The sequence below is a fragment of the Pezoporus occidentalis genome, unplaced genomic scaffold, assembly GCF_034315485.1.
Source record: "Pezoporus occidentalis ecotype Australia unplaced genomic scaffold, CSIRO_AGI_Poc_V1 ctg1676, whole genome shotgun sequence".
Taxonomy (NCBI): domain Eukaryota; kingdom Metazoa; phylum Chordata; class Aves; order Psittaciformes; family Psittacidae; genus Pezoporus; species Pezoporus occidentalis.
Window position 1 is genome coordinate 281 of NW_026913506.1, and position 11,598 is coordinate 11,878.

General features: G+C 50.6%; 1 protein-coding gene across 1 annotated transcript; it reads left to right on the plus strand.

Annotated features, from left to right (window-relative positions):
• Window positions 1–821: 821 nt before the first annotated feature.
• On the plus strand, window positions 822–6,670 carry NOP9 (NOP9 nucleolar protein; the record flags this gene model as incomplete). Its single annotated transcript, XM_062613480.1, has 3 exons — window positions 822–1,025; window positions 3,868–3,973; window positions 6,516–6,670. Coding segments are annotated over 3 exons (465 nt in total), but the record flags the coding sequence as incomplete, so codon positions are not given.
• Between the last annotated feature and the right edge of the window lie 4,928 nt (window positions 6,671–11,598).

The following is an 11,598-nucleotide window of genomic DNA, read 5'->3' on the forward strand; positions in this document are numbered from 1 at the left end:
TTTCCCCCCATTTTAAACCGATTTCCATTTCCCCCCATTTTTAACCCATTTTTAACCAATTTCCCCCATTTCCCCCCATTTTTCCCCCATTTCCCCCATTTCCCCCCATTTTTAACCCATTTCCCCCCATTTCCCCCCATTTTTAACCGATTTCCCCCATTTTCCCCCATTTTCCCCCATTTCCCCCCATTTTTAACCCATTTTTCCCCCATTTTTCCCCCATTTTTCCCCCATTTCCCCCATTTCCCCCCATTTTTAACCGATTTCCCATTTTCCCCCATTTCCCCCCATTTTTAACCGATTTCCCCCATTTTTAACCCATTCCCCCTATTTTCCCCCATTTTCCCCATTTTTAATCCATTTCCCCCATTTTTAACCCATTTTTACCCCCTTTCCCCCCATTTCCCCCCATTTTCCCCCATTTCCCCCCATTTCTACCCCATTTCCCCCATTTCCCCCATTTCCCCCATTTTTAACTGATTTCCCCCATTTTTCCCCCATTTCCCCTCATTTTCCCCCATTTTCCCTTTCCCCCCATTTCCCCCCATTTCCCCCCATTTTTAACCCATTTCCCCCCATTTCCCCCCATTTTTAACCCATTTCCCCCCATTTCCCCCCATTTTTCCCCCATTTTTCCCCCATTTTTCCCCCATTTTTCCCCCATTTCCCCCCATTTCCCCCAATTCCCCCCATTTTTAACCAATTTCCCCCATTTCCCCCCATTTTTAACCCATTTCCCCCCATTTTTAACCAATTTCCCCCCATTTTTAACCATTTCCCCCCATTTTCCCCCATTTCTCCCCCCTTTCCCCCCATTGCAGCTGCTCCCGGGGGGCTCGCAGCTCCTCCAGCACACGCTGCACTTCCAGGCCCCGGCCCCGCTGCTGGGGGCGCTGCGGGCGCTGCCCCCCCCCGCTCTCCTCGCCCTGGCCCGGGCCCCCCCCGGACCCCGACTTTGGGGGGCGCTGCTGGGATCCCCCTGCGTGCCCGGAGCCCTCCGACAGCGCCTCCTGCGGCGCCTTCAGGTAACGCACCCAAAAACGCCCCTTTTACACCCAAAAACGCCCCTTTTACACCCAAAAACGGGGCTTCTACACCCAAAAATGGCCCTTTTACACCCAAAAACGCCCCTTTTACACCCAAAAATGGGGTTTCTATACCCAAAAATGGGCCTTTTACACCCAAAAACGGGGCTTCTACACCCCAAAACAGGGTTTCTATACCCAAAAACGCCCCTTCTTCACCAAAAAAGGCCTTTCTACACGCAAAAACGGGCCTTTTACACCCAAAAACGGCCCTTTTACGCCCCAAAACGGGGTTTCTACATCCAAAAACGGCCTTTCTACACCCAAAAACGGCCCTTTTACACCCAAAAACAGCCTTTCTACACCCAAAAACGACCCTTTTACACCCAAAAGCGGCCCTTTTACACCCAAAAACGGGGTTTCTATACCCCAAAATGGCCCTTTTATACCCAAAAACGGGGTTTCTACATCCAAAAACGGCCTTTCTACACCCAAAAACGGCCCTTTTACACCCAAAAATGGGGCTTCTATACCCAAAAATGGCCCTTTTACACCCAAAAACGGGGTTTCTATACCCAAAAACGGCCTTTCTACACCCAAAAACGGGACTTCTACGCCCAAAACCGGCCCTTTTACACCCAAAAACGCCCCTTTTACACCCAAAAACGGCCCTTTTACACCCAGAAATGCCCCTTTCACACCCAAAAATGGCCTTTCTACACCCAAAAACAGCCTTTCTACACCCAAAAACGCCCCTTTTACACCCAAAAACGCCCCTTTTACACCCAAAAATGGGGTTTCTACACCCAAAACCGGCCCTTTTACACCCAAAACCGGGGTTTCTATACCCAAAAACGGCCCTTTTACACCCAAAAATGGGGTTTCTATACCCAAAAACGGGCCTTTTACACCCCAAAACGCCCCTTTTACACCCAAAAACGCCCCTTTTACACCCAAAACCGAGGTTTCTATACCCAAAAATGGCCCTTTTACACCCAAAACCGCCCCTTTTACACCCAAAAACGGCCCTTTTACACCAAAAAACAGGGTTTCTATACCCAAAAATGGGCCTTTTACACCCAAAAACGGGGCTTCTACACCCAAAAATGGCCCTTTTACACCCAAAAACGCCCTTTTACACCCAAAAATGGCCCTTTTACACCAAAAAACAGGGTTTCTATACCCAAAAATGGGCCTTTTACACCCAAAAACGGGCCTTTTACACCCAAAAATGGCCCTTTTACACCCAAAACCGCCCCTTTTACACCCAAAAATGGCCCTTTTACACCCAAAAACGCCCCTTTTACACCTAAAAATGGCCCTTTTACACCCAAAAACGGGGTTTCTACACCCAAAAATGGCCCTTGTACACCCCAAAACGGGCCTTTTACACCCCAAAACGGGCCTTTTACACCCAAAAACGGGGCTTCTACGCCCAAAACCATCCCTTTTACACCCAAAAACACCCCTTTTACACCCAAAACCAGCCTTTCTACCCCCAAAAGCGGCCCTTTTACACGCAAAAACGGGCCACCTACACCCAAAAACGGCCTTTCTACACCCAAAAACGGGCCTTCTACACCCAAACCCGCCGCTTTTACACCCAAAAATGGCGCTTTTTACACCCAAAAATGGCCCTTCTACACCCAAAACCGGCCCTTTTACATCCAAACCCATTTTGGGGTGTTTTAAGGTGGAATTGGGGCATTTTAACCCATTTTGGGGTGTTTTAAGGTGAAATTGGGGCATTTTAACCCTTTTGGGAGTGTTTTAAGGTGGAATTTGGGGTGTTTTAAGGTGGAACGGGCATTTTAAACCATTTTGGGGTGTTCTAAGGTGGAATTGGGGCATCTTAACGCATTTGGGAGTGTTTTAAGGTGGAATTTGGGGTGTTTTAAGGTGGAATTGGGGCATTTTAACCCATTTTGGGGTGTTTTAAGGTGGAATTGGGGCATTTTAAGCCATTTTGGGGTGTTTTAAGGTGGAACTTGGGCATTTTAACCCATGTGGGAGTGTTTTAAGGTGGAATTTGGGGTGTTTTAAGGTGGAATTGGGGCATTTTAACCCATTTTGGGGTGTTTTAAGGTGGAATTGGGGCATCTTAACGCATTTGGGAGTGTTTTAAGGTGGAATTTGGGGTGTTTTAAGGTGGAATTGGGGCATTTTAACCCATTTTGGGGTGTTTTAAGGTGGAATTGGGGCATTTTAACCCATTTGGTAGTGTTTTAAGGTGGAATTTGGGGTGTTTTAAGGTGGAATTTGGGCATTTTAACCCATTTTGGGGTGTTTTAAGGTGGAATTTGGGGCGTTTTAAGGTGGAACGGGCATCTTAACCCATTTGGGAGTGTTTTAAGGTGAAATTTGGGGTTTTTTAAGGTGGAATTGGGACATTTTAACCCATTTTGGGATGGTTTAAGGTGGAATTTGGGGTGTTTTAAGGTGGAATTGGGGCATTTTAACCCATTTTGGGGTGGTTTAAGGTGGAATTGGGGCATTTTAACCCATTTTGGGGTGTTTTAGGGTGGAATTGGGGCATTTTAACCCATTTTGGGGTGTTTTAAGGTGGAATTGGGGCATTTTAACCCATTTGGGAGTGTTTTAAGGTGGAATTTGGGGTGTTTTAAGGTGGAATTGGGGCATCAACCCATTTAGGAGTGTTTTAAGGTGGAATTTGGGGTGTTTTAAGGTGGAACTTGGGCATTTTAACCCATTTTGGGATGGTTTAAGGTGGAATTTGAGCGTTTTAAGGTGGAATTGGGGTGTTTGAAGCCCTTTTTGGGGCATTTTAACCCGTTTGGGGGCGGTTTTAAGGTGGAACGGGGCTGTTCTGGCTCTGTTGCAGGGGCACTGGGCGGCCCTCGCCTGCCACCGCAGCGGCAGCCGCGTCCTCGAGGCCGCGTGGGCCTCGGCCTCCGGCCCCACACGGGAGGTCATCGCCAGTGAGCTGGGTGAGGGCTCTTAAGGTGGAATGGGGGCTCTTAAGGTGGAATGGGGGCTCTTAAGGTGGAATGGGGGCTCTTAAGGTGGAATGGGGGTGATTTAAGGTGGAATTGGGGGGTTTAAGGTGGAATGGGGGGGTTTTAAGGTGGAATTGGGGGGTTTAAGGTGGAATGGGGGTGATTTAAGGTGGAATTGGGGGGGTTAAGGTGGAATTGGGGGGGGTTTAAGGTGGAATTGGGGTGATTTAAGGTGGAATTTGGGAGGGTTTAAGGTGGTATGGGGGTGATTTAGGGTGGAATTTGGGGGTTTTAAGATTGAATTTGGGGGGTTTAAGGTGGAATTTGGGGTGATTTAAGGTGGAATTGGGGGGTTTTAAGGTGGAATTGGGGTGTTTAAGGTGGAATGGGGGTGATTTAAGGTGGAATGGGGGGGTTTAAGGTGGAATGGGGGTGATTTAAGGTGGAATTGGGGGTTTAAGGTGGAATGGGGGGGGTTAAGGTTAAATGGGGGTGTTTTAAGGTGGAATTGGGGGGGTTTAAGGTGGAATTTGGGTAATTTAAGGTGGACTTGGGGGGGTTAAGGTGGAATTTGGGGGTTTAAGGTGGAATTGGGGGTTTAAGGTTGAATTGGGGGGTTTTAAGGTGGAATGGGGGTGATTTAAGGTGGAATTGGGGTGGTTTAAGGTGGAATTTGGGGGTTTTAAGGTGGAATTGGGGGGTTTTAAGGTGGAATTGGGGGGTTTTAAGGTGGAATTTGGGAGGGTTTAAGGTGGAATTTGGGGGGTTTAAGGTGGAATTGGGGTGGTTTAAGGTGGAATTTGGGGGGTTTTCAGGTGGAATTTGGGGTGATTTAAGGTGGAATTGGGGTGGTTTAAGGTGGAATTGGAGGGTTTTAAGGTGGAATTGGGGTGATTTAAGGTGGAATTGTGGTGGTTTAAGGTGTAATTTGGGGGTTTTAAGGTGGAATTGGGGGGTTTAAGGTGGAATGGGGGGGTTTTAAGGTGGAATTTGGGGGTTTTAAGGTGGAATTTGGGGGGTTTAAGGTGGAATTGTGGTGGTTTAAGGTGGAATTGGGGGGTTTAAGTTAGAATTTGGGGGGTTTTAAGGTGGAATTGGGGGGTTTTAAGGTGGAATTGGGGTGATTTAAGGTGGAATTGGGGGGGTTTTAAGGTGGAATTTGGGGGTTTAAGGTGGAATTTGGGGGGTTTAAGGTGGAATTTGGGGTGCTTTAAGGTGGAATTGGGGATTTTAAGGTGGAATGGGGGTGATTTAAGGTGGAATTGGGGGGGTTTAAGGTGGAATTGGGGGGTTTTAAGGTGGAATTGGGTGCTTGAAGGTGGAATTGGGGTTAAGGTGGAATGGGGGTGATTTAAGGTGGAATTGGGAGGGTTTAAGGTGGAATTTGGGAGGTTTTAAGATGGAATTTGGGGGTTTTAAGGTGGAATTTGGGGGGTTTAAGGTGGAATTGGGGGGTTTAAGGTGGAATGGGGGTGATTTAAGGTGGAATTTGGGGGGTTTAAGGTGGAATTTGGGGGTTTAAGGTGGAATTGGGGTGGTTTAAGGTGGAATTTGGGGGTTTTAATTTGGGGGTTTTAAGGTGGAATTGGGGTGGTTTAAGGTGGAATTGGTGTGGTTTAAGGTGGAATTTGGGGGTTTTAAGGTGGAATTTGGGGGGTTTAAGGTGGAATTGTGGTGGTTTAAGGTGGAATTGGGGGGTTTAAGGTGGAATTTGGGGATTTTAAGGTGGAATTGGATGGTTTAAGGTGGAATGGGGGTGATTTAAGGTGGAATTTGGGGTGATTTAACATGGAATGGGGGTGATTTAAGGTGGAATGGGGGGTGTTAAGGTGGAATTGGGGGGTTAAGGTGGAATTGGGGGGATTGAGGTGGAATGGGGTGATTTAAGGTGGGATTGGGACATTTAAGGTGGAATTTGCGGGTTTTAAGGTGGAACTGGGGTGATTTAAGGTGGAATGGGGGTGATTTAAGGTGGGGCATTTTCAGGTGGAATCGATGCTTTTAAGGTGGAATTGGGTTTCAGGTGGAATTGGGGCATTTTAAGGTGGAATTGGGGTGTTTTAAGGTGAAATCGATGCTTTTAAGGTGAAATCGGGGCATTTTAAGGTGGAATTGGGGCATTTTAAGGTGGAATCGATGCTTTCAAGGTGGAATCGGGGCATTTTAAGGTGGAACTTGAGGGTTTTAAGGTGGAATTGTGGCATTTTAAGGTGGAATCGATGCTTTTAAGGTGGAATGTGGGTGGTTTAAGGTGGAAATGGGACATCTAAGGTGGAATTTGAGGGTTTTAAGGTGGAATTGGGACATTTAAGGTGGAATTTGAGGGTTTTAAGGTGGAAATGGGGCGTTTTAAGGCAGAATCGATGCTTTTAAGGTGGAATCGGGGCGTTTTAAGGTGGACTCGATGCTTTTAAGGTGGAATTGGGGCATTTTAAGGTGGAATCAATGTTTTTAAGGCAGATTTTGGGTGGTTTTGGTCCAGTTTTGGGGCCTTTTCTTGCCCTCCCTCCCCTTGAGTCCTCCCACCCCACAGCCGCCCAGCAGGGGGCGCTGCAGCGCGACCCCTACGGCCGCCGCGTCGCTCGCGCCATCGACCTGGAGCACTTCCTGCGCCGGCGGCCATCTTGGAGGACCAAGCCCCGCCCCCCAGCACCGCTCTGGCCCCACTCGTCTGCTCTGGAGGACTGAGGCCTCTATGGGCCCCTTTGGGACCCATCAGTGGCCTTTTAGACCCATAAGTGCCCCTTGGGGACCCATAAATGGCCCTTTGGGACCCATAAGTGACTCTTTGGGACCCATAAGTGACCCTCTGGGACCCATAAGTGACCCTCTGGGACCCATAAGTGCCCCTTTGGGACCCATAAGCCCCACTTTTGGACCCATAAGTGCCCCTTTTTAGACCCATAAGCACCACTTTTGGACCCATAAGTGCCCCTTTTAGACCCATAAGTGCCCCCTTGGGACCCATAAGTGCCCCTCTAGCCCCATAAGTACCCATTATGGACCCATAAGTGCCCTTTGGGACCCATAAGTGCCCCTCTAGCCCCATAAGTGCCCCTTTGGACCCATAAGTGCCCCTTTGGGACCCATAAGTGCCCCTTTGGGACCCATAAGTGCCCCTTTTAGACCCATAAGTGCCCCTTCTAGACCCATAAGTGCCCCTTTGGGACCCATAAGTGCCCCTTTGGGACCCATAAGTGCCCCTTTTAGACCCATAAGTGCCCCTTTTAGACCCATAAGTGCCCTTTTTGGACCCATAAGTGCCCTTTGGGACCCATAAGCACCCCTTTTTAGACCCATAAGTACCCCTTTGGACCCATAAGTGTCCCTTTTAGACCCATAAGTGCCCCTTTGGGACCCATAAGTGCCCTTTTAGACCCATAAGTGCCCCTTTTAGACCCATAAGTGACCCTTGGGACCCATAAGCATCCTTTTGGGACCCATAAGTGCCCCTCCAGCCCCATAAGTACCCATTATGGACCCATAAGTGCCCCTCCAGCCCCATAAGTACCCATTATGGACCCATAAGTGCCCCTTTTAGACCCATAAGTGCCCCTCTAGCCCCATAAGTGCCCCTTTGGGACCCATAAGTGCCCCTTTTAGACCCATAAGTGCCCCTTTTAGACCCATAAGTGCCCCTTTGGGACCTGTAAGTGACTCTTTGGACCCATAAGTGCCTTTGTTAGACCCATAAGTGCCCATTTTGGACCCATAAACGCCCCTTTGGGACCTATAAGTGCCCCTTTGGACCCATAAGTGCCCCTTTGGGACCCATAAGTGCCACTTTCAGACCCATAAGTGCCCCTTTCAGACCCATAAGTGCCCCTCTAGCCCCATAAGTGCCCTTTGGGACCCATAAGTGCCCGTCTAGCCCCATAAGTGCCCCTCTAGCCCCATAAGTGCCCTTTGGGACCCATAAGTGCCCCTCTAGCCCCATAAGTGCCCCTTTGGACCCATAAATGTCCCTCCAGCCCCATAAGTGCCCTTTTGGGACCCACAAGTGCCCCTCTAGCCCCATAAGTGCCCCTTTGGACCCATAAATGTCCCTCCAGCCCCATAAGTGCCCTTTTGGGACCCACAAGTGCCCCTTTCAGCCCCATAAGTGCCCCTCTAGCCCCATAAGTGCCCCTGTGGACCCATAAATGTCCCTCAAGCCCCATAAGTGCCCTTTTGGGACCCATAAGTGCCCCTTTGGGACCCATAAGTGCCCCTCTAGCCCCATAAGTGCCCCTTTCAGACCCATAAGTGCCCCTCTAGCCCCATAAGTACCCATTATGGACCCATAAGTGCCCCTTTCAGACCCATAAGTGCCCCTTTGGACCCATAAGTGCCCCTTTGGGACCCATAAGTGCCCCTTTCAGACCCATAAGTGCCCTTTGGGACCCATAAGTGCCCCTCTAGCCCCATAAGTGCCCCTTTTAGACCCATAAGTGCCCCTTTCAGACCCATAAGTGCCCCTCTAGCCCCATAAGTACCCATTATGGACCCATATGGACCCATAAGTGCCCCTTTCAGACCCATAAGTGCCCCTTTTAGACCCGTAAGTGCCCCTTTGGACCCATAAGTGCCCCTTTGGGCCCCATAAGTACCCCTCTAGCCCCATAAGTGCCCCTTTGGGACCCATAAGTGCCCCTTTCAGACCCATAAGTGCCCCTCTAGCCCCATAAGTGCCCCTTTGGGACCCATAAGTGCCCCTTTCAGACCCATAAGTGCCCCTTTCAGACCCATAAGTGCCCCTCTAGCCCCATAAGTGCCCCTTTGGACCCATAAGTGCCCCTTTGGACCCATAAGTGCCCTTTGGGACCCATAAGTGCCCCTCTAGCCCCATAAGTGCCCCTTTGGACCCATAAGTGCCCCTTTGGGCCCCATAACCGCCCCATAGAACCCCATTGACGCCTCCATGGCCGCCTTCACGCATGCGCCGCAGCCCACTGAGGGCGGAAGTGCGTCATCACGCACGCAGCGCGCCCTCACTGAGGGCAAGAGCGGCTCCGCGCATGCGCAGTCGCCCCCCCCCCACCCCGCCCGCCCGCCATTTACCTCAGCGCTTAAAGGGACCGGACGCGGCTTTTTAATGGGCAAAAGTGAGGTAAAATGGGGCCAAAAAGGGGGATTTTGGGGTATAAATGGGTTTAAGGGCCCCCCCCCCAAAGGGGTATAAATGTCTTAAAGGGGTCTAAGGGGGGGATTTGGGGGTTTAAAGGGGTCTAAGGGGGGATTTGGGGTCTTAAAGGGGTCTAAGGGGGGGATTTGGGGTCTTAAAGGGGTCTAAGGGGGGGATTTGGGGGTTTAAAGGGGTCTAAGGGGGGGATTTGGGGTCTTAAAGGGGTCTAAGGGGGGGATTTGGGGGTTTAAAGGGGTCTAAGGGGGGGATTTGGGGTCTTAAAGGGGTCTAAGGGGGGGATTTGGGGGTTTAAAGGGGTCTAAGGGGGGATTTGGGGGTTTAAAGGGGTCTAAGGGGGGGATTTGGGGTCTTAAAGGGGTCTAAGGGGGGGATTGGGGGGATTAAAGGGGTCTAAGGGGGGGATTTGGGGTCTTAAAGGGGTCTAAGGGGGGGATTTGGGGATTTAAAGGGGTCTAAGGGGGGGATTTGGGGGTTTAAAGGGGTCTAAGGGGGGATTTGGGGGTTTAAAGGGGTCTAAGGGGGGGATTTGGGGGTTTAAAGGGGTCTAAGGGGGGGATTTGGGGGTTTAAAGGGGTCTAAGGGGGGATTTGGGGGTCTTAAAGGGGTCTGAGGGGGGGATTTGGGGGTTTAAAGGGGTCTAAGGGGGGGATTTGGGGGTTTAAAGGGGTCTAAGGGGGGGATTTGGGGGTTTAAAGGGGTCTAAGGGGGGATTTGGGGTCTTAAAGGGGTCTAAGGGGGGGATTTGGGGTTTAAAGGGGTCTAAGGGGGGGATTTGGGGGTTTAAAGGGGTCTAAGGGGGGGATTTGGGGGTTTAAAGGGGTCTGAGGGGGGATTTGGGGGTTTAAAGGGGTCTAAGGGGGGGATTTGGGGTCTTAAAGGGGTCTAAGGGGGGGATTTGGGGGTTTAAAGGGGTCTAAGGGGGGGATTTGGGGGTTTAAAGGGGTCTAAGGGGGGGATTTGGGGGTTTAAAGGGGTCTAAGGGGGGATTTGGGGGTTTAAAGGGGTCTAAGGGGGGGATTTGGGGTCTTAAAGGGGTCTGAGGGGGGGATTTGGGGTCTTAAAGGGGTCTAAGGGGGGGATTTGGGGTCTTAAAGGGGTCTAAGGGGGGGATTTGGGGGTTTAAAGGGGTCTAAGGGGGGGATTTGGGGTTTAAAGGGGTCTAAGGGGGGGATTTGGGGGTTTAAAGGGGTCTAAGGGGGGATTTGGGGGTTTAAAGGGGTCTAAGGGGGGGATTTGGGGGTTTAAAGGGGTCTAAGGAGTGTTTAAAGGGGTCTAAGGGGGGTTGTATGGGGACACTTGTTGTTAATGGGGGTCAATGGGGATCAATGGGGTCAATGGGGATCAGTGGGGTCAGTGGGTGTCAATGGGGCTCAGTGGGGCTCAATGGGGCTCTATGGATGTCGATGGGTGTCAGTGGTGCTCAATGGGTGTCAATGGGGTCAATGGTGTCAATGGATGGCATTGGGGATCAATGGGTGTCAGTGGGTGTCAATGGGGATCAATGGAGGTCAATGGATGTCATTGGGGATCAATGGGTGTCAATGGGTGTCAGTGGGGTTCAATGGGGTCAATGGATGTCATTGGGGATCAATGGGTCTCAATGGGTGTCAATGGGGATCAATGGAGGTCAATGGGGTACAATGGGTGTCAATGGGGCTCAATGGATGTCAATGGGGATCAATGGGGCTCAATGGGTGTCAATGGGGGTCAATGGGGATCAATGGAGGTCAGTGGGGTTCAATGGGGCTCAATGGGGCTTAATGGGGCTTAATGGATGTCAATGGGGCTCAATGGGTGTCAATGAGGATCAATGGAGGTCAATGGGGATCAATGGGAGATCAATGGGGATCAATGGGTGCTCACTGTCTGTCAATGGGGCTCAATGGGTGTCAATGGGGATCAGTGGGGTTCAGTGGGGCTCAGTGGGTATCAGTGGGGTCAATGGTGTCAATGGATGGCATTGGGGATCAATGGGTGTCAGTGGGTGTCAATGGGGTTCAATGGGGTCAATGGATGTCATTGGGGATCAATGGGTCTCAATGGGTGTCAGTGGGGTTCAATGGGGTCAATGGATGTCATTGGGGATCAATGGGTCTCAATGGGTGTCAATGGGGATCAATGGAGGTCAATGGGGTACAATGGGTGTCAATGGGGCTCAATGGATGTCAATGGGGATCAATGGGGCTCAATGGGTGTCAATGGGGGTCAATGGGGATCAATGGAGGTCAGTGGGGTTCAATGGGGCTCAATGGGGCTTAATGGGGCTTAATGGATGTCAATGGGGCTCAATGGGTGTCAATGAGGATCAATGGAGGTCAATGGGGATCAATGGGTGCCAATGGGGCTCAATGGGTGCTCAATGGGGCTCAATGGATGTCAATGGGGCTCAATGGGTGTCAATGAGGATCAATGGGGATCAATGGGTGCCAATGGGGCTCAATGGGTGCTCAATGGGGCTCAATGGGTGTCAATGGGGATCAATGGGGGGGCC